Source organism: Chamaea fasciata, unplaced genomic scaffold (assembly GCF_029207755.1).
Source record: "Chamaea fasciata isolate MVZ Bird 193981 ecotype frontalis unplaced genomic scaffold, bChaFas1.0.hap1 SCAF_6, whole genome shotgun sequence".
NCBI lineage: Eukaryota > Metazoa > Chordata > Aves > Passeriformes > Sylviidae > Chamaea > Chamaea fasciata.
In genome coordinates this window covers 41163848-41183673 of record NW_027094091.1, presented here as the reverse complement: position 1 = coordinate 41183673, position 19826 = coordinate 41163848, and the positions used below count along the sequence as shown (strand labels likewise).

Here is a 19826-nt window from a genome sequence, read left to right as displayed (position 1 = left end):
TTTACTGAGATCAATCTAATGAATTTTTTTTAAACTACCAAGTAATTTTACATTTTATTAATATCTCTTCCCCTTTTGTTCAGGACCAGGGTTGTTATTAAAAAATTTGCAATTGATATTTCCAAATATCCTGTGTATATATGCAATTATTCTCAACTGGAAGAAAGTCTGTTGCTAAGACTGCCTATTTTCACAGGAGCATCATCCTAACAAAGAGGAACAGCCATGCACTGTCTTTTCCGGGCTCCCTGACCTCTATCTCACATTGCAGTATTTCAAACATGGCCATAGGTAATGAAGATGCTCAGGTGCTGAAGGCCTATTTGCAGTTTGAATGGCAACCAGCTCAGCGTGCCGCTGTGTACATACCTCCATTCATGCTAATGCCTGCACAAAACAGGGGAGAACAAAGCATGATTATGGGCACAGTCGAAGGCCATCTTCACTTCTAATTCCACTCCTGTGTACAAGATTTGACAATGTCTCTTGTTTCTATTGGAAGTAGCTCTTTGTAATTCCATGTCCTGTCAGGATGCTATGCAAGGTGTGTGCCGTGGTCATCAGAAGGAAATAGCCATTTCCAATCAGTTAGGTAATTTTCTATTACCTCTTTTATCTCTGAAACCACCTTCAGGTATTTTCCAAAGTGTGTGTATAATACTGTCTTTTTCAAAATAGCTCCCAGCTACACTAAAGACCCTTAAGGAATAGGTGTCCAATCAGTTGACTGTTGTACTTCAGTGTAGCCAAACTGTTGCATCAGTCAGTTTGACTATGCTGGAAGTACAAGAGACAGTTGCCCAGTTCCTTCACTAGTTCTTGACAAGTAACTTTGTGTCTCATTTCTTTAATGTTAGTGTGTTTGCCTATGTATATACCTACGTTTTATATGTAGTTTATAAAGATGTGGGAATGTTTCTATCAATCTTTCTGCTTTTATTGTATATACTTGCATTCAAGTAGAGAGGTACTTTGTTGAGGGAAAATGCACAAACTTCAGATGAGAGATTCTGTTATCGTTTATTTTGTATATTTGCTGATATTGAAATTGTTTAAATACAAGGAAATGGTGAAAGTGTGTTTATACTGATTGATTCTACCCTTCTGCTCTTGCAAGAGAGAACATTTCCTGTATTTCCTCTCTCAGAATTTCAGTGCTCTCCAGGCCAAAAATATTTGTATCAGATTGCAGGCCTCCTTTCTCTTAGCCTCTATTAGTGATGCAGTGTCCCTTCTCCTGCTGATCCAACAGCAGCTCCACATACATGGTGAGGAACCTCCACCTGTGCCTGTTGCAGACCGATTTCTGCCTTCTTGAAAGCTGCTGCAGCTGAACCTGTCGTTCTGGCTGAGGTCTCCCTAGGGTCTTGTACAGCAGCACTGCATACTTTGACATAGCTGGTAGAGTCCTGCCAAAATTTTCCTATTATTTTGTTTGTCTTTCTCTCTGTTGTGTTGGATTAGGGATTAATGGCTAGTTCATAGTCCTTCTCAGTGGTTTCAGTTTGCTACTAGTGTGTCTACAGTGTAAACATCTGGACCTGAGATGATCGCCCTGGATTCCTCCCTAGTCTCAGGAGTCACTGGAGATCAGATGAGTGGAATCTAAAGCACAACTAATTTCATCTTCCAAAAAGGTGTCTAGCTGTCAAATGAGTCACACCTTAGAATGCTTATTGTCTTTTCTGTCTGTAAAAAAAAAAAAAAAAAAAAAAAAAAACAAACAAGAAAGAAACCATAAAAAAACCAAGAAAACTCAAGCTAATTTGTCAAGGATAGATTTAGACATTGCAGATATCCAAATAAGAGGAAAAGAATTTTACTTCTTGTGATTCAGAATACTTTCTCTTTTTTTTCTCCTTTTTTGCATTTATGTGTTCATATTTTTATTTCTTTCCACTGCTTAAGTGGAAAATTACTGTCTTAATTATTTCAGATGTCTGGTTATATCTCTCAGCTTTGTCATGAGCACATGGACAGGCGTTGAGTTAAATGCAGGTCTAACTGGCTAACTTACATTTCTTATATCTTACAACATTGAAATATATGTATAACAAAATCTTGTGCTTCTAGGGTAGTGTTCAGCAATTTCACCTTCAGAAGATTCAGTTACTGATTGAAGAAAATAGCATCTTGGTCCTTTTAGCTAAGATTTCTGGTGTCTCCTGATTTACTGGAAACATCTGAAGTTACAAAAGGCAACATCTTGCCAGTTTTTCTTGGACACCACATGTTATAACTTCTGCTTAGTCTGGGATGACTTTGTTTTGTCTTTACTTTTCAAATTCATCTTTGCAATTGCAGCTTACATATTTTACTACAGTCTGTAGGGTATTTAATTTAGAAATTTAAGTTGAAGAAAATTACATGGGCCTTGTGTTTTCTCTGCTTGGCAATTATGGCATCTACTTAGAGAAAATTATTTTCACTTGACATTCATGCAATCCATGTTTCATACCAAATGGCATAAAATCTCTAGGCAATTTATATTATCAGCTTATTATTCTAGTTCTAGAATTGTGAGCTGCAGGATTTTTTTTGTGTAGTCTTTGCCATGCTTTATTTAATGCAAGTGATGCTGTAAGAACTCAAGTGTAGCACCTATTTCATTTTGTAGTAAAATTGCTGATCTTATCATATAAAATTCAAAGGAACTGAAATGATGTTAGGAGATTTACTCTGCCATAAAATCATAGGATGTAAGACCCCATCCTACTTCCACAGAATAATGTTCCAAATAGTGCTCCCATTTATTTTAATAGTGCAAATCAGAACGTGGATGAATCTCCAGAAAAACAAAGTGAATCAAGGCAGGGCTAATGCATCCTTTAACATATGACCATTTTATTTATTTTGCAGACACACACACATCTCTGCCTGAGCAGGTTATTGGTCAGTCATTTCTTGTTTATGGTAATGAGTTCACTTTGTTTTAGTTTGTCAACTTTACATCAATTTATGAAGCTGTAGATAGTTTTAATGAGCCCCATGAAGGTTATTAGGAGTTGAAAGTGTATGCACAATAAAGCAGTAAGAAATGATTCATGGGTTATTTGCGTTCATGGCATCTCCAACAGTGCTTTTAAAATATTTTGAGATCCTTAGATTAAAGCTGTCTTAATCTAAATTATGAAATGTAGATTTTATATATGTGATGACACATATGCACATACAGATAAGCATTCATAGGCCTCACATATGATTGAGCTATGAATATTCAGGCCAGTAATTATATACTATAGAAATAATATTCTTGAGGTAATGCATTAAATATATCTCAATGATGCAGTGAATCATAGAATAACTGAATTAGATAGCATTATAACTTTGTTCCAAGCCCTTATTTTCTCTGCTTCCCAATGTTTCAATGGTTAATGACAGTGTTGTGTCCAAAGTTTCTCAGAACACTAGTGTGGCATAATATGTTTCTGTACTGCAAAGCACAATGTTTAAAGACGTACTGCTAGTCAGGGTCCTTTCTTCTCATCTCCAAATTCATGTACACCACTTAAGCACTGGTGCTCCAGTAGAAGTAAGTAGTAGTGGCTCCAGCCAGTCTTTCACTTCATTCTTCTTCTGTTCTGATCCCTTTAAATATTTCTGTACAAGTCACTGAGAAAAATTTACTGAGAAGATTGACACCAATCACTGAGCTTACTGATCTTTAAAGAAGAGTTCTGCTTTCCTTTTCTTCCTAAGGTCTAACAGTTGCATACAAAAATTAATCTCAATTCAGGACCTTTATTTCTTTACAATTACAAGAGCCTTCTGCATGACTTGAGCTAGCTAATTAAAATTCTCATTAAAGTGTGAGCCATTGAAGCAAAGAGCTAATACATCATTTCTCTCCACTTTACAATTTATATATTTTCATCATCTAATAGCCTTCACAGGGATCACTCCATTCATTCATATGCCTCTAAGTAGTTATATTCTGGCCCATATTTCCAAAAATAGCTCTTATATTTGGCATAATTTCTGTGTTCCAGACTCAAAAAGCCTATCCTACAAAGTCCTCAGTGTATGTGCACATGTGGTTTCAGTTCAGTTAGTTAGTTGAGATGTAAAATTTTCCAGACACTGAAGATAAATGCTTTTGACCATTTAGCCCTGGTTTCTGATGCATGTGATGGCAGGATTCCTCTCTGATGTCACAGAAGTTGTAAAGCTCCTTATATTATGTCAGTTTAGGAGCACGGGGCTCTTCCTCTGCTATATTGGTCTTTGAGGGGCACTGCTTGCTCTAAGCATCTCAGCCCAAAAACGTTTTTGTGTGGTGTTGACAGCATATTGCATACTTGAAAGTAGCTACCCCTGAGATTTTATATTTAATGGGAAAAAGTTAAACACATGTGTATACAAATACATGCTCTTTGGCTTTTTTGTGTATATGTCTGGGAGCAGATGTAATCTTGAGATCTGTGAATAAATGTTTCTCCATGAAGAGTGTGGTCAGAGGAACAACAACTTACTTTTACAGGCTAGCTCAGGTTAAACACTGAAAATTGTTTCTTTTTTTCCCTTTCACCTGCATGGACTTCCAGCCATACCTGCACACAAGACTGTTACACAGCTGTAAGTGAGAAAAAATGTAATGCACACTGAAAACAGTGTGACTATCCTGGTGAACACTTGATTAATTTTTATAGATGGCCCTCAAAGGCTAACTAAAGACAAAATTGACTGATTTCAAGTATGTCTTACTATCCTTTCTAGTGTTTAATGGATTACCAAGTGGAATGGAGGGTATAGTGAAGCTGAAGATGGTTTTTAATTAAATATTTTCACTTCTTTTCAGTATACCTCTGCTCTGACCTATGATGCTGTTCAAGTGATGACAGAAGCTTTCCGTAATTTGCGTAAACAGAGGATTGAGATCTCCAGAAGAGGAAATGCTGGAGACTGTCTTGCAAATCCAGCTGTACCCTGGGGTCATGGTGTAGAAATAGAAAGGGCATTGAAACAGGTAGCTTCCCTGGACTGGATGCTGGGATGAGTGCATGTGTGAAGTTCTCTATAAATGCTCGAAAAATTCTTCCAGTCTCCTAACCTATCTGGATCTTGCTGGGAATAATGTGGAAGTGAAGTCCTTGGGAACCTGGCTAAGATAATATATTGCATATGAAAATGATCCCAAAGCGAAAGTTTTTGAAATATCAATAATGATTTGTCGAAATAAAAAACCACATTTTCTAAAAAGAAACAAACTTAATTCTTCTACCACTTCCATCTTCATCTATTATAGGTTCAGGTGGAAGGGCTAACAGGAAATATAAAATTTGATCAGAATGGAAAGAGAATCAATTTTACAATAAACGTCATGGAGCTCAAAAGTACTGGTCCTCGGAAGGTAATTTGAATTGTCTTATAGTGTCTTTAAAGGTTTTACCATTCTAAGCAATGGGTTAAGGTAGGTACTGAAACATTAGATTCATTAAAGCATGAGTTGTGATAATATTTATTCATAGGTGTATTCTACAGTGGTCTTGCAGAGCAAACTAAACATATGTAATATTTCTTTCTAACAAATATGAATTTTTATTTCTGGTAAGTACTACGTAAGAGTGTTTCCCTTTCAGTTTTGTGGATTAAACTTTTTGCTTTCTGATCTGAATTGCTAAATGTGAGCCAGGATTTGGAGAAATATGCTTTTGAATGACAAAAGCTGGATACAGCTTTTTAGTGATGTTTTTATAAATGTGTTAGTGTTTCTGCTCTAATTTCAAATCTTTCAGGGAATAACAGTTTCTCATGTTTTGCTAATCTGGAATATTTTAATTTTACAATGCATGATGTTTATTCTAAAACCTGTTAATATGTGAATAAAAACCTGCTCTAGACAAAGTAATATAAACAAATGCCATTAGTTCAGTATTTTTATTGTTTGTTGTAGTCTTTCACTACATAAATAGAAATTCTCGTAGTGGTATATCCATAGCTGAAATAGTTCTCTGTGAGGACAAATCAAAGGCGTAGTAATAACATGCTTTAACTTTTCCAGAAAAGCCCATATTCACTAGTGTCTGTGCATCCTATACACTCTCTTTAGATTGGATATTGGAGTGAAGTGGACAAAATGGTTGTGAATCCTCTTGATGGCCCTCTTGGAAATGAATCTTCAGGACTAGAGAATAAGACTATTATTGTCACCACTATTTTGGTAATTAACCTCCTATTTTGTCAGAAGACCATCTGTCCTACAATGATCTGTTTCTCGACATTATGTTAGTCTAAATATACTGTCTTTTTATTATTTGAGGTTGTGAGCTGTTACTTATTATGATACATAATAAAATCTAGAAATTAGGGAAATGTATGCGACTCAGTATGCGGTTTTGAGTTGTAGAGGATGAATGGTCTTTGATTGAACATCCTAGAAAGTTAATGGTTTTTAAACCTGAAAATGAAAATTAAATACCTGCTTTCAAAGGAGAGGAACTTTCAGAGAGGCAGACCCATAGTGTTCATTTTAGAGAATAGATTTTGACAAAGAGCAAAGAGACCGGTTCTTATGCTTCAGGATTGTAGCTGCTATGAACTGCTAAAGTGTAAAATTAAACTTTAAATGTTATTTTCCAGTTGTTTAGAAAATTAAATTGTACATTATTATAGAAGTGCATAAAATTATAGAATTTTTCTGTAAATTACACAGCTAGTTTATCAGTTTGGATGAGCCACAGGTTAGCGTAGGAATTTCTCTGGATACAAGAACAGTTCTGTAGCAACTGAACAAAGAGGAAATGCATTAATACAACTTATGACTCATCACCAATTCTGTTGATGATAGAACTTTAGTGCATAGTTACAGATATCTTACCTGTTGTTTGTATAGCAATTTAATAAAAATATAGTCTTGAGAGCCTCAAGTGTTTTTTCAGGGAGACATGTGGTTGTGAAATAGAAAATAATTTTCTTCTATAAGACAGCAACAAAAGGAACTAAATACCTTTGCCTTCTTCCATCCAAACTGTATGAGAGAAAGAAACTGATTTTGGGATTTACTCTTTCTTCTCTGAATGCGTAACTCCTGTTAACATTCATGGTCATTATTAACATACTTCTGGGAATCACTATGCCTGTAAGTATTGTCATTTGTGTATGACTCTGGAGAATGCAGCTTTTAAATGTGTTAAAGACATGTCCCATTTATAATTAATAACTAACATATACATAGCATGTATGATTCAGATGGTATCCACTCTCTTTTTTCACATGTAGAAAGGGAACATATTAATCTGTGAAGTGTACAACTGATGCACCTGTCTCTATGGAGTAGCTAAGGCAAGTTCTTTCTGTGCAGGAGTCCCCATATGTCATGATGAAGAAAAATCATGAAATGCTTGAAGGAAATGATCGATATGAGGGCTATTGTGTGGACTTAGCTACAGAAATTGCTAAGCACTGCGGATTCAAATATAAGCTCACAATTGTTGGGGATGGCAAGTATGGGGCAAGGGATGCAGACACGAAAATCTGGAATGGGATGGTTGGAGAACTTGTTTATGGGGTAAGAAAATTTTCTATAATAAAGCTATTAAAGATGACTAATGGAAGGAGTGGGATTAGGTTTTGTTTTCTCTGTAGAGTGTAGGAAAGCTACCTAATTAATTTTATAGAAATTAATAACCTGTAATGGCATGAAAATTTTTGTAAGTAAAACATTAAATCACATTTCAAATGCAAATGATGTTGGGGGAACATGAATGCATATTTCATCCTTCTGACCAGATGAAAAACAAAGTACTTTTTTGAGTTTTAAATGCCATATGCTGTTTAAAGGGCATATATAAAAACAAAAGCTTGGAATACACCAACCATATGGCTATATGTATTTCAGTATGAGTTCAACTAAATAATTCTAAAATTCTCCACGGTATGATCTCTGTGAAACAAATGTTGCTGGTGTCTCTACTGTCCTATTTTCTTTTTGTGAAATGCCATAGAAACAAAACCATTTTTTGCTCTGTTCATTGCATTGGCTATTATTTGCCTTTTTTCTTCCTTTACAGAAAGCCGATATTGCAATCGCTCCATTAACTATAACATTGGTGAGAGAAGAGGTGATTGACTTCTCAAAGCCCTTTATGAGCCTGGGGATATCAATAATGATCAAGAAGCCTCAGAAGTCCAAGCCAGGAGTGTTTTCATTTCTTGATCCGTTAGCATATGAAATCTGGATGTGCATTGTTTTTGCCTACATTGGGGTCAGTGTAGTTTTATTCCTGGTCAGCAGATTTAGCCCATACGAGTGGCACACTGAGGAATTTGAAGATGGAAGAGAAACGCAAACTAATGAATCAACTAATGAATTTGGGATATTTAATAGTCTCTGGTTTTCCCTGGGTGCCTTTATGCAGCAAGGATGCGATATTTCGCCAAGGTTGGTTACTCACTCATTTCAACTTTGTGCATTTTTGGTCTCAGCCATCTCAGCCAGAAGAGGTTCATGGTGCATATATTTTCATTCTTGGAGAGAATTTAATTGCAATGATTTTTCCCTCCCTAAAGTTACAGAAGTCCTTGAAGTGAAAGCACTTGTCTGTGACATAGGGTCAGGATGTAGTTGATCGAATTTTTCTTTATGTCGATCATAAATTTCCCAAGTGAAATTATATGCACCATGCAGAGACTAAAATGCATAAGGTTCACATCATTCCATGCCTTCTTGGAGGGGTACCGTGTTTTTGCTGCATATTCCCATTTTACAGTTGATAGTGCATATGGTTCACCACAACTGTAATGGGAAAAAAGGATAACACGCTAGTCACAAATTGCAGAGGCAGCACTTTCCCTCTAAAACTCACTACATATCATAACATGGTTATTAACACACTCTTATTCCCCAAGAGAGCCTTGAACTGAAGTAAAAGTCCTGTGATGGCTCTAATTTCTTGTGGATAATTGCAAGACACTGCTGTTTTTCCATGGCCTAGTTTTAGAAAAGTAACAAAAGAAATTATGAAAATGAATCTGAAGGTCCAGTTTATAAGTGCTTAATTCCTCATGGATCTTCTTCTACTTTATTAGGGACAACTCTAAAGCACTTAAGTTAATTCCTTTGCAGCTCATTAAATATTCTGTTTTGCTTGTGCACAAGCAGTTCTAACCTTGATTCAGCAAAGTGGTAAGTAAGTAGGTAAATAGCTGCTTGCTGCTTGAAGGAAATACAGTAACAATTTTAATAGGGCAACTGGGTTTAAGGAAATCAAACCAGGGGACTTAGTTAAAACTGCTTAGTATAATTACATTTCTTGTAAACATCCTGAAGTAAGTTGGGGAGCACGTCAATTTCTAGTGAGTCTAGTCGTTAGTGGTCAAAATAAATCAAACCAGGGGAGCATTTCTTATATTAAGTCATGCATCCCAAAAGGCAACAGCAGGTTTTCAATCTCTTATACCACAGAAATAACAGCATTTATTGAGAACCTGAGCAATTCTCTCTAAAGGCTGCTGTATCACAGTGGGAGATGCCAGCCTTTATGGTGAGGGATGCAATGCATTTGGCACATAACCCTGTAAGAATTGTATACTAGAGATGGTGAAGAGGGCAAGCTGTTGCAGATCATGAGAAGCTGTGTTAATTTCACTCCTGTGGTGTTTTTGTATTGATTTACACACTTCACAGTTGGAGTTGTCTGCTAAGTCACCTAGTAGTACAAAATTATTTTTATTTAATCAAGGCTGTAGTAGAATTATGATATTTTTCTTGTTATCATTATTATTTTACTATCTATGAAAGCATAATGGTTGTTTTATATGGTTTGATAGGGTTTGAAAGGTAGCGCAAGAATACTGATAGGAAATGGTCATCATAAAAGGTGTATGAAACTCAATTTTGGATATTTAGTATGTAGATTCAGTGAACCATTTAACTTTATTTCATTGAAACCATAATTTTGAGGAAGGTGGTTAGTTTTTGTATTATCTGTTTATTATGAAAATAGAAAAGGGCTAAAAAACACTTGTTTCTGGTTTTTACACCAAAATGTTTCACTGTGGAATTTGAACTGCCTGCAGATGAATCAGAGAAAATAAAAAAAGGACTTTCTTCAGGCATCAACAAAATACCTTTCTGAAATTAATTTTTGCATTACTGCAATCATTTCTCTAATAAAAATGAGACTGCTCTGAGAACTGCAGAGCACACAAGTTACTAGGGTTCCTTGACTCTGGAATAGGATGCGGAGCTGAGTAAGACTGGACCACCTGGAAATGGTCTGTAGTAGCAGTCCCTATGTTGCCTCATGGGTAGTAGAGCTACAATAGAGTAGAATAATATGGTATGTGACAATCATAACTTAGAGCAAAGTTTTCCTCATCTTTTCAGAGATGTGAGTGTGCTCTCTGTTCTGCCAGATAATACCTTTCTAAGTACAAAACATGGTGCACAAATTTATGCAATTTTGCACAGAAATGTTTATTTTAGTATTTAAAGGTCTAGTAAATTAGGTGCTTCTAAAGTAATGGTTCATGCTAGCACATTTTAGAAATTTTTCAAAATGAACATTAGAAAAAAGAAACTACTCGTTTAATGGTGATGGACTGCCTGGGGAAATTTTAAATACAAATGACACCCCAATAATTTTACTTGTAAAATGCCATGTGGGAGCATAATTTCTGGATTGGTATTGAGCTTGTTCTTTTTTCACAAAGTCAGTGGCAGCTTTGCTCACAGATCACGGACATTAGAAAATTATTGTCATAGAGAGTGTCATTAATACAGTGTAAAGTGCCATAAAGTTGGCAATTATTAAATACACATTGACAGATTTTACTTTGTGAATATATAATATAATATAATATATTCAGTGTATCTTATAACTCAATATTTTACTTGTAGAATTATTTTATATTCCGATTACCTCCATTTCAAAATAAGTATGTGATGTTTTCTCAAAGGTGATGGAAAGCATTTTTGTTGAATACATCTCACTTTAGAATGAGCTTGAAATATTTTTTTTTTCTATGGTCCTTTGAATAACAGATTTTGGACCTTATCTAACTTGATTTTCATGTAGCGGAGTGAATTAGTGAGTCTGTTGTGACATGGAATACATCTTTTAAGGACAGAATTATGACAGAGATTTTATGCAATAGCAATTAGAAAAAATAAATTGTCCAGAACTGGTTCTATTTAATTTTGTTCCTAGCTTGCTAAATCCACTTTGCATAACTATAATCTTTAAATATACATATATCTCTCTCTCTATATATATATTCTATGTCCGAATTGGTTTGTGTTCTCATTCACAGTACAGTAGACTGGGTGAGTGATCCCTAATTTGTTTACTTAATAAATAGAGGAGACACACCAAGATATGCCTAAGCTACTGCAGTGCCCTAGTATTAGATTTTAACTACATTCACATTTCTGCCAAATAATTAAGCATGTCTCCAAAGATTATGTACTGCTTCCTATAATGTCGCTTGGAAACAAAGTGGTAATTAATTTCAAACTTTAAGGGATCGGGGGGAAAAAAAAAAGAAGCCAAGTTTGACAGTAATGTAATTTCAATATTTCTCTTACATTAGTTTTCTATTATTGAAAATTACTGAGTGGAGTTGTGTGCTTTATGCTGTTTTGTATATTTTCTTGAGTTCTCTTTTCTTCTTTCTTCTTGAGCAGGAGAAGCAAAACACAGATCCATAAGAGCCCACCTGCTGCAGTTATAAACATCAGATTATTATTATTACTATTTTTTAAAAAAGATATTTTCTTCATCATTTTTCTGTATTGTCACTAATTGTTTCATGTCCAGTCCTCAGTTTGTTAAATGCTTGTATCTTTCAAAAGTTGTGTGCACTTTCTAGCCTACAGATATTCCCTGGGCAAGATTTTCTTACGAATAATGCTGTTTGTTTCTCAGTACAGATTGTGCACAGCAGCATAAGCCGTTGTTTTGTGGAAATCAGTCTTTGTCTGAATGTCTTAGGAAAACAATCAAGGCCCTTGATTTTAAAGTGCATACTGGTTTATCTGAAAGCGCTGTTTTGCTGATTTTGTTTGATCCTCATCATAATGTCACACAAAATCACTTCAGAGGGAACAAAAAGTTTGTGTTAAATATAGCACATTATGATGGGAACAGTCTCCTTCAAGGGTTGTCAAAACTTTGAAGAACTGGATCACTAAGTTCTTCCAAAAGTAAACTCTGGAGTCCTGATTTCAGCAGAGTCCCAGGAGATCCAGTGGAGAATGCCTTGATTTCCCATCTGATGCATATGCAGAGCTGGACTCTGAGATAGCCTGAAATGCTTCCCTGCATTATAATGCACCATTTGCATAAAACTGATAACGTGTTCCTTTTTAGGACTTCCATTTCACTTTACAAATCCATTTCATACTTGTTACTAGATCCCTGTCGGGGCGCATTGTTGGAGGTGTGTGGTGGTTCTTTACCCTCATCATAATCTCATCCTACACGGCTAACTTAGCTGCCTTCCTGACGGTTGAGAGGATGGTGTCTCCCATTGAAAGTGCAGAGGATCTTTCCAAGCAAACAGAAATTGCTTATGGGACATTAGATTCTGGCTCCACTAAAGAGTTTTTTAGGGTAAGAATCTCTACCTTTTTAGATTTTTTTTTCAGATTGTTTTAAGTAGGTCTTCACTCATGTAAATGTGTTTTCCCTTGGCTTTGTTAAAAGATTGCTATGAAAGTGTGATTTACGTAACTCAACTCACAAATATAAGAGTTCCTGTTTATTTGTAATTGTTACATTTTATTTTTATATACCAATATAAGGGTCTCAACATACAAATGCAAAGCAAAATTACCTACAAAAATATAGTGAAAAACACGGTATGTTTGAAGAAGGAAGTTGATGTCATCTATCTGTTTAATAGCTCTGCTATGTTTTAGGTACCCATACAGTGAATAAGAACATGGGAAAGCTGTACATTCATGTCTTAATAAGTATTCTACATGCTTTTTCAAGCTTGCAGATGGGGAATGGGATGTAGTCCTGCTGGCTGTTGTAAAATATACATGCCTGCTTTTGAAAACAGTTCTTACTTATATTTGCGTTACATTAATGCCATGGAAGCCTGTCAGTCCTCACCCTCTAACTCTGGGTATTGCAGTTTTAAAAACACATGAAACGTCCAGTGTGTGAGTCTCAGGTTGCCCTTGAGACATCAGTTGGCCTGATGAAATCCATCCAGCAAATGAATGAGAGACTAAGGCTGCTGACAAAAAAACCCCCAGAATGGCCTCACTTTGTCTGTGCACTCTGTGTGTCTCTCACTGTACAAAGAAAGTGCATCTGAAGTGCTAAAATAGAAAGAAACTTCTGTTTTTCATGTTTTTTAGTGCATGATGTTACATATAACAAAATGTATTTTAAAATAGTTATAAATAATTCATTTACATTTCAAGCATACACTGATATGAAAATTAAATGAAACAAATTCTCGCAGATATTTTTTATATACTGTATAATTAGAGCAGTAACTGCTAGGTTATAGTTTTCACTGGATCCTGTAGTGCCTACTCAAATGGTAATGGACTAAATAGGAATCAAACTTCTCCCAGTTGTAGAAATCTTCTGGTTTTGAAGATAGATTCAGTAATAATATCTGCTGGTGATCGCATTCCTGTTGACTAAACCAAAACTAACATCAGGTGTACAGGCTAGTAAAAATGAGACTGGTTTTGTGCTAAGAGTGTTTAGAAGCATTTAGAAGTATACAGGCATGTTTCTGGTTTTGTGAACCTAAACATTTTAGAACATGGCTGTACTTGGGACTGATGGTGAATTAACAGTAGGTCACTTCTTCTGAATAGTTTATCTTTAGAGATTTTTAAGTGTTTCTTTTTTAAGCAGAAAATACTTGTATGTGCATGCATTAGTGTCTAATTGTACTCCTAGCACACATGTATATATTTCCACATTTACTCAACTAGTGTTTCTCGCGACAGTTTGAGCATTAAAAGCTTACTTTTCTAAAAATAAGGTAGAGGCTTTGTGAGGGCATATTCTTCATCTTCGTTTAAGTTATCTTCGGCTCTGCACAAATAAAACTCTAACGATCTCTGGAAATTTCTACTCAGCAATTTCTATCAGAGTTTGGTACATTATGTGCAGAACAACTTCTTAGCCTGACTGCCTCTATCTGCTATTTGCTAAAAATCCCTTAAACTTGTCCATTTACTATTCAAGAAATAACTATCAGAATTTCTTTTTAAGAGGCCTGAAACTCAAGTTTCAAGAATGATACTCTCTGCTGAAGACAGTGTGGAAGGAATCTCTAGCACTAAGGAGACTAAAATTTCACCTAGAGCATATCTTTATTCTGTCTGGATTGGACTGGATGTGTGATTTTTATATGACCTGAAATTAGCACTCAAATTTTTTGAATAGCTGAAAACAACTTGAGTATATTTTTATCAACAAGCTAAAATGGTCTGGCTTCTTCTCTGTCACTCTCAGGAATTAAAAAAACATATGGAGTTTTTTCAGTCAGTCTGTTTTCAGGAAGCAGTGTTATTTACAAGTTTGTTTTGTATCAATGGAATGTATGCCGAATCTTTATTAGTAGAGCCCTGATTCCTGGGGCAGCACAAAATAAAGGATGGTTGGGTACTGGGAATGAGAACAGTACACTGAATTATCTTTGCTGCAAAAACGTGTTTTGTGATAACACATTACACAATTGGAAAAGACATTTCACAGTATTCTTCAAAAAGGAATTGTCAGCAATTGCCTAGATGGTGAAAGTTAGCTGAAAAATCTTGTTCTGAATAGCTGAATATAGATGCATTCAATGTTAATTGAGAGAGGTGGGATCAAGCCTTTTTCTAGCTCCCATAACTGCTCATCATGTATGATGTAGGCATACAAGACAAAGACAGTAGGCATACAAGCTAGTCCCTATGACATCCTTGGCATTCATGACAAAAGGATGTGTCTGCACTTTACCCCAATTTAGGTAGGCTCCCTAGCTTTAAAGGTAGCATGGACCAGTAGGAGATATTGTTGCCAGCAGCTCGTAGAGCAGCAGTTGGCACTGCATCAAGAAACAACTGAGAAAAAGGAATGAAAAAGCATTGTACTCTGCTGTTTCTAGTGCTGTTTTAAGATGAGAAAAAGAAACCTGGTACATCCTATATAGGAAATACCAGTACAAAAATAATGGATTTTAAAATATTTTTAAAAGAAATAAAGTGACACATAAAAATTGACACAAACATCAGCAAGATACTATTACTTGTTAGTAATAATATTGTAGATTATTTTATAGCTATAAGTCTACAGAGAGATATTTTTTTCTTTAATAGCACATCTCTCAGGTCTCTGTAAATACCAGAATGTGTAGTAGTTTTCCTCAGGAGATCTCAGAGTCGGCACTAGCAGAATCATAAGTACAATCCCAGTCTTAAGAGCTGTTCCACTGAGTTGGGATATTTGCCACTTTTGATATTTGCTAATGCTTCTAGTTTATAAATAGTCCTTGTAGAGTTCTTAGTGCAACTGTAAGCCTAAACAAAGATATATATTGCATTGTTTTTGCATTTTCTCTTGGGTTATGGGCAAAACAATGAAGTACGTGGCCATGGTTTCCCCAAAATGCATCGTTTTTCTCAAATCAGTAATGGATTGTAGTGGTGAGGGTGCAAGTAAGTCTGCAAGCACCACTGAGAAGATTCAGGAGTCATTTCAGTTGGTCTTGTGCAGGTGCATCATCATCTCTGTAACTGCTGGGTCCCAGGTACCACTCGATGGAGGGGTGAATGGTGGGCAGTGAAATGTCGTCACTTTGGTACATTCTAGCAGCACTGTCCGCAGTCACATGCTGTCCTTGCCTTCAGTGATTTCACAGTTGGTATGTGCATTAGCCAGGGCACGTAACTGAACTTTGAAGGGAAGAAAAGTCACAAACCTGAGAAGACAGTCTACTGCTCACCTGCCACTACAGAAGCTTATTTTAAAACATTATCTATATGTCTTAACTCCTGAAATTGCCTCGCTTACTTTCACGGGCTATGGCACTGGAAGAAAGAATCAAAGTAAGTATACAAGCATTCACTGGAACATTTCCTAGCTTTTCACCTGCTTGAAGGCATAATGAATATTAATATCAAAATGATACAACGAGAACAGAAGTTAATTATTTTTACAGTTCAGTCATATTTTTGCTGTATGCCTAGCTCTGTTCATTAAAGATATGTATAAATTGAATAGACAAACAAAATCAATCATCCTACCTCTTCTTCCGTTCCAGAAGATGAACTGTAACTAGTCCTATGAGTAAGGTAATAAGGCATCTCAAAAAGAAAACGATGTGCAGAGTAATAGCTAGAATAATTAACTGTCTCTCTGCATTTTTTTTTATTTGAAATATCTTCATATGTACTTATTTTTGAACCAATTGTGTAACATAGACCAATCTGTTTGATTGTAACTGTTTTGGTGGCCTTTAAGGATAGATCCTGTGCCAAAATAAAAGCGAGCAGAACTGCTCCATAACCCAGAAGTATCCTTTACCTTTCACTGAGAAGACTGTTCATGAGTTGCTTATTCTTGCTGAAGAGGCAAGAGTTGCAGAATGAAAAGGTGGGCTTTGGAAACATTTTGGAAGGATGAAAATCCTTATAATCTTGTTGATAAATCCTCTCACACATTAGAAAGCCAGAAAAAAACATAGGAGCTGACAAGACCTCTTGATTCATTTCTCCTGCGAAAGTGTTGTCTGTTGGGAGGCAAAGAAGATTTGGTGTGTTGGAAAATAGCAATATCTTTTCCAAGTGTCTTTGGCAAAGTCCAGTGCACTTTTATAAGTACTTTGAAATATTTTTTAATTTGTAAAAGTATTTATGTTAACAATTACACTACAAGGAGGGATGAAAAAAAAAAGAAAACAACATTCAGCAGTCTATGAACTTTTATCTGTCTTCATGCACATCAAGATACTGAAATTTCTATAAGAATAAAAAACCAAAAGCACAGGAAATGTTTAGTGATAAGAGAAGAAACATGATTATTTTTCTTTAAATTAAATTGAAGTAAAAAAATATGAATTATATCTCAGCCTCAATTTTTGAAGCTTGAGATGTAGAAGAATTATAGAACATACATTTCCAGAGTTTTATTTTGACTAGCTCCATAGAAGTCTCTGAGAGGTGAAGGAGTGGAAAGACTCAGCCATGAAATATCCTGTAAAACTTAACCATGGACTCTGGTTGATACCTTTAGAGGCAGAGAGGGTGTAGGAGTGGAACTTCATGGATCTACGAAGCAGATGTGGCCGGAAAGTGAGGGTTTGGCTCTTTAGTTCGACAGGAGAAAGAGGTCCATAACTGAAACAGTGAGTTAGGTCTGAGCACTGAGTTAGTGCGAGGACTGCCTTTGCACCCAGTAGCATACTGCTGAAGATGTGCTTGTACTTCTTTGTGATAGACAGTGTTCAAGGGATTCATTTTCACTTGTCTCTTGTTTTTTGAGGTCTTTGCGTCTGGACAACACAGAATTGATTTAGGCCATTTTGAAAGTTATTTTAAAAGAAAGAATGCAGTAATCAGTACTTCCTTTATTTTCTCAAAGCATTTCTTTTTGTTATTTTTCAGTTTTGTTTTGTTTTTTTTTCTCTTTCCACATTACGCTTGCTGCGGTTAGAAAAATATTTTATTTTCCAGCCTGTTTGTATTTATAACTAGTTTATTCTCCAGTTGTTACAGTACATTAATAATTATGTAGATTTTTTTTATTCTCAGTGTTTATTTTCCTGATGCATTAATCCTGAAGGAGCAGAAGTGTACTTTGTTTGCCATTCAAGATCTTAGTTTGCTTCTTACAAAGGCTTTAGTATTCCTTTATTCTTTCTGGAAATAATTTTCTCCCACTTCTATCACACTGTTTTCTGGTAGCCATTTTGATCATAGTGACAGATCTGTGTTTCTTTTGTTTTGTATCAACTGATGATCTCCAATTTTATTGCAGATTTTCTTATTGGTCCCAAATTGCTGGATCGTGCTTTTGAACTAGAAAGTTTTATTTCTATCATTCTAGTTATCAGAATTTTCCACTTCTCACAATAAATAAATAAATAAATAAATAAATTCCCATCGCCTGTGTTCGGCATCCCAATTTCCATTCCTACTAATCCTAGTCATTTCTGTCTTGTAATGTTTGCACTTTAAAATGTCATCTGAAGCTGTGCATGCTGTGCAGTATTTACACCAAAAGAGCAGTAGTTTGAGTGCTTTTTCATTCCTTAGTCCAGGCAGTATATTTGTGGTTCTAGACTCCAAGAACAACATTTGCAGTTCTCTACAAATTTCTAACTGCTTGAGAAAGTACTTTTGTGTTTTGGGATTTAGTTTATTTCCTCTCCCCCAGTATGGGTGTAATGAGTTATTTTTCAGAATTATAGAAATTAGCTTTTTGTGACATTTATATGAGTTTTTAAAGAAAAGACATTGAAGTGATCTGCTTTGATTTTATGAATATACTGAATGGTTAGGAGGAATTTTAGTTCTGAAGGAAACTGAAATAAATAAGTCTCAAAGGAGGAGTCATTTCAGCAGTTATTTTAATGAAAGTTAAATTATTCGGGAACCTTTGTAAGAGCGACCTTGGTCACTTAACTCCTTAAACCAAATGGAGAATATGATGATTATATAAAGTCATTGTCCTGCACATCACTGGAGAAAATTATTTTAAGTACACTTTTGAGGAATTAATTAATGAAGTAGAATATTTTAGATTTTTTTATTAGTAAGACCAAATATATAAAAACTAATTTTGGTAGCTCAATTGTATTTTGGTAGCTCAAAAAGTAATGGAAACTGAAAAGCCATAAAACTGCATCTAAGGAAGATGTAACTAATTTTTACCATTACTGAACAAATATATCCATATATTACAAAATTTAGAACTTTCATTTGTTTGAACTTATTCACCTTAAGTATTCACACAGTATAAACAATGTTGTTTTAAAGTCTAATCTTCAGCTAATTAAATGAAAAATATAGTTCTGTTCTTTTCTGTAGTGTTTTTTTGGGGGTTTTTTGGGGGGTTTTTTTTGGGTTTGTTTGTTTGTTTGTTTGTTTCCCCTGTTAATATTTGATTTACTGACTAAATTAACAAGTTTTGGCATTTGTTACACTTTTTATCTACTGGTGACATTATGACTTCCCATCCTTTTGTTCAATATGGAAGGTCAACAAGATGGATTCACAAATCATGTTTGAGATTTGGAGATCTGCCACCATAGTACAAGATCATCATCTAATAGAATGTTAGTAGTTTGAGGAGCTATTTCTGTCAAAGGCATACTAATTACAGCCCCCCAGTTTTAAGAATTATAGGTCTTTGAATGTCAAAATAGAAAAGATTTCTGATGACCCACAAAACAAAGTTGATAAAACTTTGCATAAATTGATTTCCTAATTAGTTTCTTAATGAAGGTAGTATTCTACATTTGAATTGGGTGTGTACTGTGTAATAATAATCATAAAATAAATTTTAGCTATAATAGTAAATTTATCCCAATATGTTGTAATTATATGCGGAATAATTATTTATATCTATTAATCTTTATTAATTATATACTTATATATTTTAAAGTTTATGTAATGAATTTTAAATTTTTGTTAGTATTATTTTCATAGTCAAAATGCCCAGTGGTGGCATGATACTTAAAAAAAGAAAAGTGTCACTTCCTGGGACATTTGTGTATCTTTGTATTGTTGTAGAAGTCTTAAATAACAAAAAATGTTCATTGTGAGTATTAGGGTCTTGTGCTGCCATGTTGGTGTTGATTGCAACACCTAAATTTCCATACTCTTGCATTCTTGTAGTCATTATGGCAGTCTAGAATGGTTG

At 35.1% G+C, this 19826-nt stretch overlaps 1 protein-coding gene across 7 annotated transcripts in view; it reads left to right on the top strand.

Annotated features, from left to right (window-relative positions):
* Nucleotides 1-19826, top strand: part of GRIA2 (glutamate ionotropic receptor AMPA type subunit 2) — an 87461-nt gene that overhangs the window by 59269 nt on the left and 8366 nt on the right. For all 7 annotated transcript variants that reach the window (XM_066186074.1, XM_066186076.1, XM_066186073.1 and 4 more), the window contains exons 7-12: nt 4799-4966; nt 5246-5350; nt 6050-6160; nt 7301-7507; nt 8010-8380; nt 12356-12554. In XM_066186074.1, coding sequence (XP_066042171.1) covers nt 4799-4966; nt 5246-5350; nt 6050-6160; nt 7301-7507; nt 8010-8380; nt 12356-12554 — 1161 coding nt within the window. The remainder of the gene's footprint in view (nt 1-4798; nt 4967-5245; nt 5351-6049; nt 6161-7300; nt 7508-8009; nt 8381-12355; nt 12555-19826) is intronic.